This window comes from Hemicordylus capensis, chromosome 6, assembly GCF_027244095.1.
Source record: "Hemicordylus capensis ecotype Gifberg chromosome 6, rHemCap1.1.pri, whole genome shotgun sequence".
Taxonomy (NCBI): domain Eukaryota; kingdom Metazoa; phylum Chordata; class Lepidosauria; order Squamata; family Cordylidae; genus Hemicordylus; species Hemicordylus capensis.
In genome coordinates this window covers 24097722-24109841 of record NC_069662.1, presented here as the reverse complement: position 1 = coordinate 24109841, position 12120 = coordinate 24097722, and the positions used below count along the sequence as shown (strand labels likewise).

At 47.1% G+C, this 12120-nt stretch overlaps 1 protein-coding gene across 3 annotated transcripts in view; it reads right to left on the bottom strand.

Annotated features, from left to right (window-relative positions):
* Positions 1 to 27: 27 nt before the first annotated feature.
* The window catches only part of LOC128330047 (zinc finger protein 24-like), a 14364-nt gene continuing 2271 nt past the window's right edge, over positions 28 to 12120 (bottom strand). For all 3 annotated transcript variants that reach the window (XM_053262218.1, XM_053262217.1, XM_053262215.1), the window contains 3 exons: positions 10120 to 10246; positions 5969 to 6058; positions 28 to 4789 (listed from right to left, as the gene is read on the bottom strand). In XM_053262218.1, the coding sequence (XP_053118193.1) occupies positions 4296 to 4789; positions 5969 to 6058; positions 10120 to 10246 (711 nt within the window). In that variant the 3' untranslated portion in view covers positions 28 to 4295. The remainder of the gene's footprint in view (positions 4790 to 5968; positions 6059 to 10119; positions 10247 to 12120) is intronic.

The window sequence follows — 12120 nt, the reverse complement described above, 5'->3', positions numbered from 1 at the left end:
GATAATATATATTTATTTATTTTTTAAAGTAAAAACCAGCAACATGATTTTCACATGGTATGCATACTTGAACTGGTAGCCTCATTACAAAGGAGCCAAATAATATGTATTGCTGAGTGTACAGAAGGTATCCTTGACCAGGTTACTACTTCTCCTGTAGGTAGGGGTATGCCAGGGCTGCCCTTAGGGGAGGGAAAGCGGGGGGCGACCATCCTGGGTCTTGGATCAAGGTGATCCAGTTGACATAGTCTACCTGGACTTCCAAAAAGCTTTCGACAAAGTTCCTCATCAAAGACTCCTGAGAAAACTTCGCAGTCATGGGATAAGGGGACAAGTACATGTGTGGATTGCTAACTGGTTGAAGGACAGGAAACAGAGTGTAGGGATAAATGGAGAGCTTTCACAATGGAGCGAAGTAAGAAGTGGGGTCCTCCAGGGATCTGTACTGGGACCGGTGCTTTTTAATTTATTCATAAATGGTCTAGAAGCAGGGGTAAGCAGCAAGGTGGCCAAATTTGCAGATGATACCAAATTCTTTTGGGTAGTGAAACCCAAAACTGATTGTGAGGAGCTCCAAAAGGATCTCTCCAAACTGGGGGAGTGGGCGACAAAATGGTTCAGTGTTGGCAAGTATAAAGTGATGTACATCGGGATGACAAGCCCCAACTTCAAATATACGCTGATGGGATCTGAGCTGTCGGTGACTGACCAGGAGAGGGATCTTGGGGTCATGGTGGACAGCTCATTGAAAGTGTCAACTCAGTGCATGGCAGCTGTGAAAAAGGCCAATTTCATGCTAGGGATAATTAGGAAGGGGATTGAAAATAAAACTGCTAATATTATAATGCCCTTATAAAAAACTATGGTGCGGCCACACCTGGAGTACTGCGTACAATTCTGGTCACCACATCTAAAAAAGAACACTGTGGAATGGGAAAGGTGCAGAAGAGGGCAACCAAGATGATGAGGAGCTTAGAGCACCTTTTTTATGAAGCAAGGCTACAACGCCTGGGGCTATTTAGTTTAGAGGGGGGGAAGACTGCGGGGAGACATGACAGAGGTCTGTAAAAGCATGCATGGTGTGGAGAAAGTGGATAGAGAGAAATTCTCCCTCCCATAACACTAGAACCAGGGGTCATCCCATGAAATTGATGGCCAGGAAATATAGGGCCAGCAAATGGAGGTACTTTTTCACACAACGCATAATCAACTTGTGGAATTCTCTGCTACAGGATGTGGTGACAGCCAACAACCTGGATGGCTTTAAGAGGGGTTTGGATAACTTCATGGAGGAGAGGTCTATCAATGGCTACTAGTCGGAGGGCTGTGGGCCACCTCCAGCCCCAAAGACAGGATGCCTCTGAGAACCAGTTGCAGGGGAGTAACAGTAGGAGAGAGGGCATGGCCTCAGCTCCTGCCTGTAGGCATCCAGCGGCATCTGGTGGGCCACTGTGCGAAACAGGATGCTGGACTAGATGGGCCTTGGGCCTGATGCAGCAGGGCAGTTCTTATGCTCTTTTAACCCCCATTGAAATTAGCTAGAAGGGGGCCCCACACTGGCTGATTTGCCTCAGGCCCTGCACCCAGGGGCGTAATGATAGGGGGGGCAGGCAGGGCATGTGCCCTGGGCGCCACTCCGGTGGGCCACGTGGGGGGTGCCAAAAAGTGGCACCCCCCAACCCACCCTGGATTGCCGAGTGCGGCGGCGGTGGCAGCGGATCGCCCGCCGAGTGCGGCAGTGGTGGATCGCCCACCGAGTGTGGCGGTGGCTGGCGGCAATTCGGCGGCGGCGGGCGGCGGATCGCCCGCCGAGTGCAGCAGAGCAATGCCGAGGCCTGCCGTCGCTTCCCAACTGCGCAGGCACGCCTCGCAGGTGTGGTGCAAGGCAGCATTTGGCACCTCAGGTGCCTGAGCCATCTCTGAAAATAACACCCATTCAAGCCTTGGGCACCGCTGCCTTGGCAACCATTTCAAGGACTGCTCTTTGAAGATGCCATGACACTTTCTAAGGTTTGAAACTTCTAAAGCGTCTAGTCTAGAGCCCTATTCAGACGTGTTGTACAAATGTACAGCTGTCTGTACGTTTGTACACTTGTACAGGTGTTGAACATAAAGTGTGAATAGGGCTTATATTACCACTAACTCTTAGGCCAGGACTCTGTGTATCACCATTCCTGCTCACTGTTGATATTGTCTCATATCTCCTGCCCCTGTATTCACCAGGTATTATTCCTCCCAGAGCTGAAGATAAAATCCAGTTCACATATACAGGTGGCACTCATTATCCGCAGTCACAACACCCACGATTTTGCATATCTGCAGTCAGGCAATATAGACCCAACCTCATTATCTACGGTTTTAAAATAGGCAAAGTTTGCCAATCTGTGGTTAAATGACTTCCAACGTCATTTCTGGCCACCATTTTGCAGCATGGAGTCATTTTGTGTCTCCTTTTTGTTTTGTTTTTAATTTCCCCCACATTTTTTGGAAAAGATTCTCAAAAATTTGAGGGATTTGCAGGTTTCGGGGGCTTTTCTGGAGAGTTGGAAGCCTGGAGAGCAAGGCACTGTGCTTTATTCCCTTTATTTCTGCTTTTGGGGGGAAACCTAACCCCCCAATTCCCATAATTTGTACTGTGCTTTATTCCCTTTATTTCTACTTTTTTGGGCAAACCTAACCCCCCAATTCTCATAGACTCGTACTGTGCTTTATGCCCTTTATTTCTGATTTTGGGGAAACCCAACCCCCGCCCCCATTCCCGTAGACTCGTACTGTGCTTTATTCCCTTTATTTCTGCTTGCTAATCCCCCAATCCCCATAGACTCTAGGTCTTATTATTTGCAGTTTTGTTATACATGGTTGTAAGCCAGAATGGAGCCCCCACGAATAACAAGGGCCACCAGTAAATACACAAATGTAGTGAAGGAAGAATCCTTCAGCTGCAGTACTAGCTTAACTCAAATTGAAATAAGAGATGCTTGCCACCAGATCAAACCCTTCTCAGTCATACCCTCCACTATGCATGCTGTAGGTGGGCTGCCCCACTTTTGGTAATCCCTTTTGGTCCACTTGTTTATTTGTCACCTTGTTCATTTTTGTTAAAGGGAAACTTGCTTTTAAAAGTCCAAAAGTGCTCTGAAGACTGGAGAGGATGTGACGGAGCTAGCCAATCAGTCCTGTACACAGCTGGGTGCAACTTCAAACTTGCTGAGATTTTTTTATTATTATTTTTTGGACAGAGCTCAGTCCTGGAGAGGGATGTTTAGAATGAACATGGGGCAGTGTTTAAAGGTAGTGGACTCGTTGCTCTAAAAACAAATTTGCCTGTCTTCATTCACACATACACTGCACTCCTTTACCTGGATTAATTTGTTTGGTATGACTACCACCTTCTGGTTCCTTAGGACCACTGGCACAGATCAAAATCCTCACTTCATCAATACTGGCATATTCTGATATGAACGGGAAAGCAGAATCTTTTCAGAAGAGTAGCTATTTTAATTTGATGTGTTAACCCAAACAACATTGGTTAATCCTGTATCACTCTCAAGGTGAACAAATTTGTTGCCTGGGGTATGAACTTTCTCAAACCAAAACCTACTTTGTCTGATGTATGTGTTTGTCTTTAAGGATTCTTTGATGCTCTTCCTTCTGGACTGGGCTCTTGAGCCCTTACTTTTCACCCAGTGGAGTGCAATTCAGTGTACCAAGGTGCTGCAACAGACTCTACCTGACCCCCGCAACCAGCACTGTAAATACCAGTTTTTAATGCCTTCGACTGACTCCCATTTTAGTGCCCAATAAATTTTTAAAAGACTGTGAAAAGAATAAAATGTAGGGGATTTGAAGGTGGCAGTGATGGTTGTGGCAGGCAAAATCCCAGTGCCACCATAACTGCACCCCCTCATACTGCCCACGCCCAATTCCACAACATCTGGTTAGTTGTTGCAAAGTATGTGCCACTTGAGGTGGCTTGCGAAATAGGAGACAGTGATTGATAGGATGTAGTCACTATAATCCTACTAATAGAACCACTGCATTACAAAATGGTGGACCAAACAGACTTACTCAATGAGAGGGAAAGAGGGGAAGGTGTCACTCCTTTGGGGAGGGGAGATTATGGGTGTTTGGGCTCTGTGGGCAAATGTGGGGGCAGGAGGGGGGGCTCCTGTACATCCACTGACGTTTCCTCTTCCTCTTCAAAAATGGCCCAGAATGGAAGCAGGAACACCTTTTCCTCCGACCGTTATAACCATGGCTAAGCATTCAGTGAGCGACCAGTATGCGGTCAAGGCCTAGGATTTCTCCTTAGTGTGAATTCTCTGGTGTTGGACAAGTGACCGTTTATTTGCACACCTTCGGCCACACTCGGCACAGTGGTGGGGCCTGTCCCCCAGGTGGGTCCTCTGGTGCTTAGTGAGGTGGGAGGAGTCAACAAATTGTTTCCCACATTGAGGACAGGCATAAGGCTTTTCTCCTGAGTGAATTCTCCGGTGCACAGTCAGATGCCCACGCTGGCCAAAGCGCTTCCCGCACTCAGTGCAGCAGTGCCGTTTCTCGCCTGTATGTGTCCTCTGGTGCACGGCCAGTGCTGATGGCCACCGGAACCCTTTTCCACACTGGGTACATAAGTATGCACTGTCCCGGCTGGTGGTTCCGGGATGAGTCTGGAGCCCTTCGGCTCCCACAAACCTTTCCTCATATTCTTCTTGCTGAAAGTTGTTTCTGACTGGAGTTCTCTCATGCGTCGACAGGGAAGAGAATCCAGATGTGATTCCACAGCTACCAACTACCAGAGAAACAAACAAAAAATAGTAACCAGATACCAGCAGACAGGCAAGAATCTAGAAGGTGACAGAATAATTATTGTTAAAAACAACCCCACATTTCAAGCCAATAAGCTCTATTTTGGAAGAGTAATTTCCTTGCACAGGGAAATCAAATCTCCTTGGTCTAACCAGTGTCCTCTAGTGCTTGGACTTCTATGCCAAAATCAAGTGAATATTGGTATTTGCCTGTAATTCTTAAGATTTTAAAGACACACTGCTGGAAAAAAATCAGAAAAATCAGGAAAATATCAGAAAAATATCAGACAATGTTGATGTTTACCCATCACCCTTATGTAATCCACTGAAGCCACCAGCATCCCAATTAAACCAGTGAAGGAGCGAGAGTTTGAACTGATGTAAAAAGAACCCACCTTCAGTGGGAGGGGTCAAGCATTCTGAAGCCACTGGGAGAAGGAATGAAGGCCACTGTGGGTAGGGATGATGGGAGTTGTAGTCCAACTACATCTGGGGACCCAAGACTGGGACAATGCTGAGCTAGCTCAATGTTAGCCTTATTCAGACATTATGCTGTATGATTGTACAGATGTCTGTTTACTTGTACATGTTTTTGTGTGAATGATTGTACTTGCATTCATTTTATAAGAGAACTTGGGTGCAGGTCTCTCAAATGCAGAGTGAAGACAGGAAGTGTGCTGCTGTATATTATTATTATTATTATTATTATTATTAAATTTATATCTTGCTCTTCCTCCAAAGAGCCCAGAGTGGCGTACTACATACTTAAGTTTCTCCTCACAACAACCCTGTGAAGTAGGTTAGGCTGAGAGAGAAGTGACTGGCTCAGAGTCACCCAGCAAATATCATGGCTGAATGGGGATTTGAACTCGGGTCTCCAAGGTCCTAGTCCAGCACTCTAACCACTACACCATGCTGGCTCAACATAATGTATGAACAACTGTACCCGTGTTCACTGTACTCTCATTGTACAAGTGTTCAGCATAATGTCTGAACAGGGTTATTGTCTAGTCTGGCTGGCAGTGGCTCTCCAGCGTTTCTGACAAGAGTTCTTCTCTCCCTACCTGGAGATGCCAGGGACTGAAGCTGGGACCTTCTGCAGACTGAGGAGATGCTCTACCTCTGAGTTACAGCCCCATTCCCAGGTCTAGCACCCTGTTTACCTGCCCCCATAGAAGGGTCTTGCCTTTCACACCCTCCAGAGCCTCCTTCATCTGCTGACGAGTCCCACGTAGCTTCTGTGTCAGAAGAACCTGCACCAGAAAAAGATCTTAGTGTGGTTGGTCTGCCTATGAGGAGCAGACGGACTCTCCATCCTGCTCTTTGGCACTGTAGCCTACAGTGTCCTCTTCTCATGGGGAGATATTTTCCAGCTAAGCAGGCTGACCTACTCCTTCAAGCAGCAGGCCAAGAACATCCATGGAGAGTAGCTGTGCTCATAGGTATTCACACCAGCTCGCACTGGTAGACTGGGATGTCTATCCCCAAGCATATGCACTTACATGCATCCTAGCCTAGGCTTACGGAAGGAGGGAAGAGGAGTAATGCCTCGTACAGCGACTGCACCATTTTAATGCAGAACCCATTTCCTAGTAACAAAAGAGGAATTCCAGGACTTGAACCAAGAGCTTCATGGCCTGAGTTTGGGACCTAGCCCAGGATGCTACCCAGGATTGTGCGTGCTCAGTTCCCGGAAGCACAGAAGGGAACTGGGATGTGCATCATCGAGCCCAGTAACTGGAAGGTAGTACAACGGTTCTGGATTGGCTGATTGATTGATTAAGTGCCGTCAAGTCGGTGTCAACTCTTAGCGACCACATAGATTATTTGTCTTCAACTTGGCCTTTAAGGTCTCTCAGAGGTGCATTCATTGCTGTCATAATCGAGTTCATCCACTTGCTGCTGGCCATCCTCTTCTTCTCTTTCCTTCAACTTTTCCCAGCATTATGGACTTCTCAAGGGAGCTGGGTCTTCGCATAATGTGTCCAAAGTATGATAGTTTGAGCCTCGCGTGAAAATTTGTGCCTCGAGTGAAAATTCTGGATCGATTTGTTCTAAGATCCATTTGTGTGTTTTCCTAGCTAGGCCTGGATTGGCTAGGCCTGGTATAAAACCACTAACCACCACTACAAATATTTATATACCACTTTTCAACAAAAGTTCCCAAAGTGGTTTAGATAGAAAAATAAATCATAAATAAATTAGATGGGTCTCTGTTTCAAAAGCAGCCCTTCCGTGAGGTGAGGCAGTTGCCTCAGGCTTTTTGCCCCACTTTTTTTGAAAAAGTAAAGACAGAAAGGAGGGTGTGCACAAGGCAGGGCAGCATCTGGCACCCGCCCCCTTCCAAACTGCACAGAGGTCTTGAGCCGCCACTGCCCAAAAGGCAATCTAAAAAGAAACATAAGGCAGACAACAGCCACAGCCACTGGAGGGATGCTGTGCTGGGCTTGGATAGGGACAGTTGCTCTCCCCTGCTAAATATAAGAGAGTCACAATTTTAACAAGTTGCTCTTTGCTCAGTTAGCAGGAAAAAGATATATAAAGAATACAGCCTAGTCCACAGAACGGACATTTCTGTTTACTATATCGTGGCCCTAGAGTAGGGATGTGCACAAACTGAGGTACATGCACAGGTTCGGCGCCAAACTGGTTCAGGAAGCTGTATAGGGTGGTGGAGAACAGATGAGGACCCGCTCGACTCCCTTTTAAAGGTCCCGCTCACTGCTCCCCCATCCTTTGGTGGCGCCAAACCGGTTCAGTCCTCACCCGAACTGGTTTGGTGCTGAACCTGTGCACAAACCTCGGTTCGTGCAGATCTCTACCCTGCAGTCCCATGCTGGGAACCTGCTTTGGAGAAAAAATACTCTAGGTCTGGTTCCTGGCATGCCGACCCCCCTCCCAGACCCCAGTCCGGCCCTAACAACCAGGAAGCAGAGCTCCAAATAGGGACACCACATAAAATATGGTCCTGCCATTCCCGGGTCATATAATGGGAGGAACAGTTGGTGTGGATGAACCTGTAAATAATTCTATGGACACATCATGGTTGTTACTCACAAATCTCATAGAAACAGGGACAGCTCAGGCAGCGTTTTGAGCTACCATGACAAAACATTATTTATGTCTAGCAAGGCTAGTTTTAAAAACTGGGAGGATAGTATCAGTTACTTAGAGGGGAAAGAAGAGAGGAGGGAGGAGACAGCTTATTTTGCTGGCTTTGATCCGGTTACTTTCTCAAGTTCTTGGTAAAAAAACAAAAGCCACTCCTCACTCAGTTCCCAAATTAATCACTCCAGATAAGGCAGGCAGGAGGAGGCATTTTCTGTGTTAACTAACAATATTTTCTCCAATAAAGGCCATGGGGAAGGAAAAGGGAACAAACTCGTAGCTATTTCTCCCATTTTCTCACAAAAAGATGTTCTTTAAAAAAAAATAATAAACCTCAGCTATTTGCAAAGGCAGAGACACAAACTTTCCCCCAGTGCCCGACATGATGCCTTCTCAATGGCCCACAACCAAACTAGGTGGGGACAGAATATCGCACTACTCATGCCTGGTCAGGGCTGCTTCCACACTAGCCTTTCTGCCTAGAATTGCTATCCTTGCTTACTCAGTGTTTACAGAAAATCCAGACAACATTATTGTCATATTGTTGCAATCCAGTGTTTCCTGTTCCCCCCTCCTCTGATTTTTCCGATCCAATTTGTGGCCATTTTTTGCACTAAAATGCAACTGCAGTGCCAGCCCTGCACTGGGACCAATATGGGCAGATACTGAGGCATTTAAGACCTAGTGGTACAGTGGGGAAATGCTTGACTAACAAGCAGAAGGTTGCTGGTTTGAATCCCCGCTGGTACCTATATTGGGCAACAGCGATATAGGAAGATGCTGAAAGGCATCATCTCATACTGCACAGGAGGAGACAATGGTAAATCCTTCCTGTATTCTACCAAAGAAAACCACAGGGCTCTGTGGTCACCAGGAGTCGAAATCAATTTGACGGCACACTTTACCTGGCTTTAATTATAAGTTTCGTCTTTGCAGTTCCCTACCATTTTAATTAGGAATTTACTCCTTGCAGCTTCTTCCTCTTTCATTGCTTCCAACGGGGAATTCACGCAGTACGGATGTGCCAAATCATAGCTTATAATTAGCATACGTCCTGCCCTGGAGCGAGCATGGGATGATAACCCACAGGGAGTTGTCCTCACACAGCAGCCGAGAATCACTATTCGGCTTCCAAATTGTGGCACCATCCCTTTAGAATCAAGGGCTTACCCAGCTCCTTTAACATGGAGGAGAGCACGTCTATCCCTGCTCCTCCTCTGATCGCTGCCACTGCAGTAATTCCGGTGCTCTCCCCCCAGCTATGCCTGCAGGCCAGAGGGGCATTACCCAGCTGCCCCTGCATGACGTTGGCACACATATGGCCTCTGTGCATGTGCAGCCATGCTGACCACACAAATGGCTGTTGTGCATGCACAGAGGCCATATGCGTACCGGCATTGCACGCAGGCTGCTTAGGGAGAGCGCCGCCGGTGTGCAGGCATAGCTCAGGGGAGCGCCTGCAATAGATAATGCAATGGCAGAGATCGGAGCATGAGCAGGGATGGACCTGCTCTCCTCCACATTAAAGGGCTAGGTAAGCTCTCGATTTTAAAGGGATTGTGCCGTGATTCGGAAGCCGAACTGCGTTTCGAGCACATCCCTATCATGTAGAATTGCCTCTTAAGAATTCAGTTTCTGTTCTCTGGAGGGGACTTTAATAATGATTTTCTGTTGTTGTTGTTGTTGTTTTCCTTTCATAGTGCTATTTTACTTTAGAAATAAAAAGTAAAAGAAAATTATGCAATGAAACTACTAATTAAATCTACACACACATGCACACGTTGGGAACAAAAGCAGACCAATTAAGAGACAATTAATCATGAATCCCTCAACTGCGCTGAGCAGGAAGCAATAAGAGGGACATCTGCATAGAGGAAGCTATTAATTTTGCAGGGGACATTTGCTGAATGGAAGTGACTTCCAAGTACATATTACAGGAGGATCTTGGCCATGGGGATGGGCATTAGTGATAATACAGTGTTATGTTAAGCACTGTGCAGAAGCATTATTTGACTCCCGTTTCCAATTTGACTGCAGAAAAACAGCAGCACTAAGTAGCCTGTGTGTGAAAGCAGCCCAGACCTCGCAGGAGCATTGCCCTAAGTCTTAAATACAATTGGTGCAGACATCTTTTGAATATTGAGAAAGCCACTGAATCCTGGGTTCCAAGGAGAGAAGCACCCCAAGTAACAGAGTGAATACTTACCCAGCGAGCTAGCATCCCCTCTGCCTATCTGCTCGGCCTCCCTGCAGAGTAGCTTCTGCCCAGCCTCCGATGCAGCCAGCTCTGCCTTAGGGGGATTCACAGCGACACCCTTGAATGGCCCTGGGACCTGAAATGGGATGGAAGGTCCCGTTCAGGGCAGAGGAATAGGGCTGGAAGGAGGGAGTGTTTGAAGTTCTGGCACAGATTCCCTGGAACAGCTGTGGGAGCAAAGAACCTCACTGGCTTCGAGACAGAGTTGGGTACACTTATGATGTTTAGCATGATTTTGATTGTGGTCCCTTTGCTGGGACCCACTGCAGCCAGGAAGGTGCTTGTTTGTTTTTAATGTATAGAATTTGGCGCTATCCCACCCCACTTCCTCTGAGACACCTGGGGTAGAGACAGTGACCCACAGACTGCGCAGTGCCCTATGGGTGGTTTTGCACTGCCTCCGCTGCTGCGGGCATTTAAATCAAGATCGACAAAGTTGCGCAAGAGTGCTGTTCTGCAAATGCCAAAAAATTGCACCAACACACAATACTATGGCCATTATTTCCAATGGCTGTTGTGCCAGGCAATTGCATTTGTGCAATTTTCTTTTGGCATTTGCGCAACAGCACTCTTGCGCAACCATGTCGATTTTGTTTTAATTGCCCGCAGGAGGATGGGCGGTGCAGAAACTGTCTGCAGGACACTGTGTAGGATGTGAGCTAGTATGTATATTGGCATGATCTTCCAAATCTCATAACTTTTCCTTTGCAAAAGCTCATGTTAGGTGCTGGTGAGGTGGGGGGGGGGGGTTGTCTAAAGCTGGGGCTCCCAGCAGTTGGGCTCTAACATCTCACCATCCTGTGCTACCAGCACTCCGATTCTGATCCAAGCCTGGCAGATTAAACGTTGTGCTTGAAGGGCACCCTCTAGGCTTCAGTACCAGCCTGCCTGGGTTATCTCAGCTGGCCTCCAAAGGCCAATCCAAAGCCCTAGCCCCAGTGTTCACTCCTCACTAAGTAACTTGCCTTTGCTCTTAGGAAGATAGGAAGCTGTCTTCAACTGAATCAGACCATGGGTCCATCTAGCTCAGTACTGCCTACACCAGGGCTGCACAACTTCAGCTCTCCAGCTCTTGTTGGACTACAACTCCCATCATCTCTGACTATTGGCCATTGTGGCTGGAGATGATGGGCGCTGAAGCCCGACAACAGCTGGAAGCTCAAAGTTGTACACTCCTGGTCTGCGCTGACTGGCGGTGGTTCTCCAAGGTTTTAGGCAGGAGTCTTTCCCAGCCCTACCTAGAGATGCTGCCAGGGATCAAACCTGGGACCTTCTGCATGCAAAGCAGATGCTCTACCACTGAGCTATAGCCCCATCACCAAAGATTTCAGGGTTCCCCAAGATCTTGACCCTGGCCAGACTTTGACCATCTCTCTGATCTTCTCCTCCAGAATATGACCCCTTTTGGAGAATGAAGTTCTATGCTCCCAAGGAATTATAAAATAAAAGTAGCCCTGATTGGTTTGCACTGGATGGGCTAATTTATACGGTGCTGGCAAGTGAATTATTATTGTTTATAATAATACCTAGCTTTTGTATAGCACTTTCAAGCAAAGCGCTTCACTTCACATGTATTATCTTGGTGGAAACCCTTACAACAACCCAGTGAGGTAAGTAAATATTACTGGCCGACATACTGTGCATCATTCTGCACAAGTTGCCCAAGAGTGTCCTTGAACATGAGCAAAAATTACAGAGAGTTGCATGATGTTGCGGCCATTATTTCCAACGGCCATACAGCCGTGCAACTGCACTTGCAAATGATTGTAATTGTGCAAAAGCACTCTTGTACAATTGCACATATGTTCTGTTACAACTTGTGTGGAACACTGTGCAGTACGTCGGCCATTATCTCCACACTGCAGATAAGGGAAGGGAGGCTGAGAGGGAGCAGCTTGCCCAAGTCAACCTAGTGAATTCATGGCAGAGGTGAGATTCAAATTGGGGATG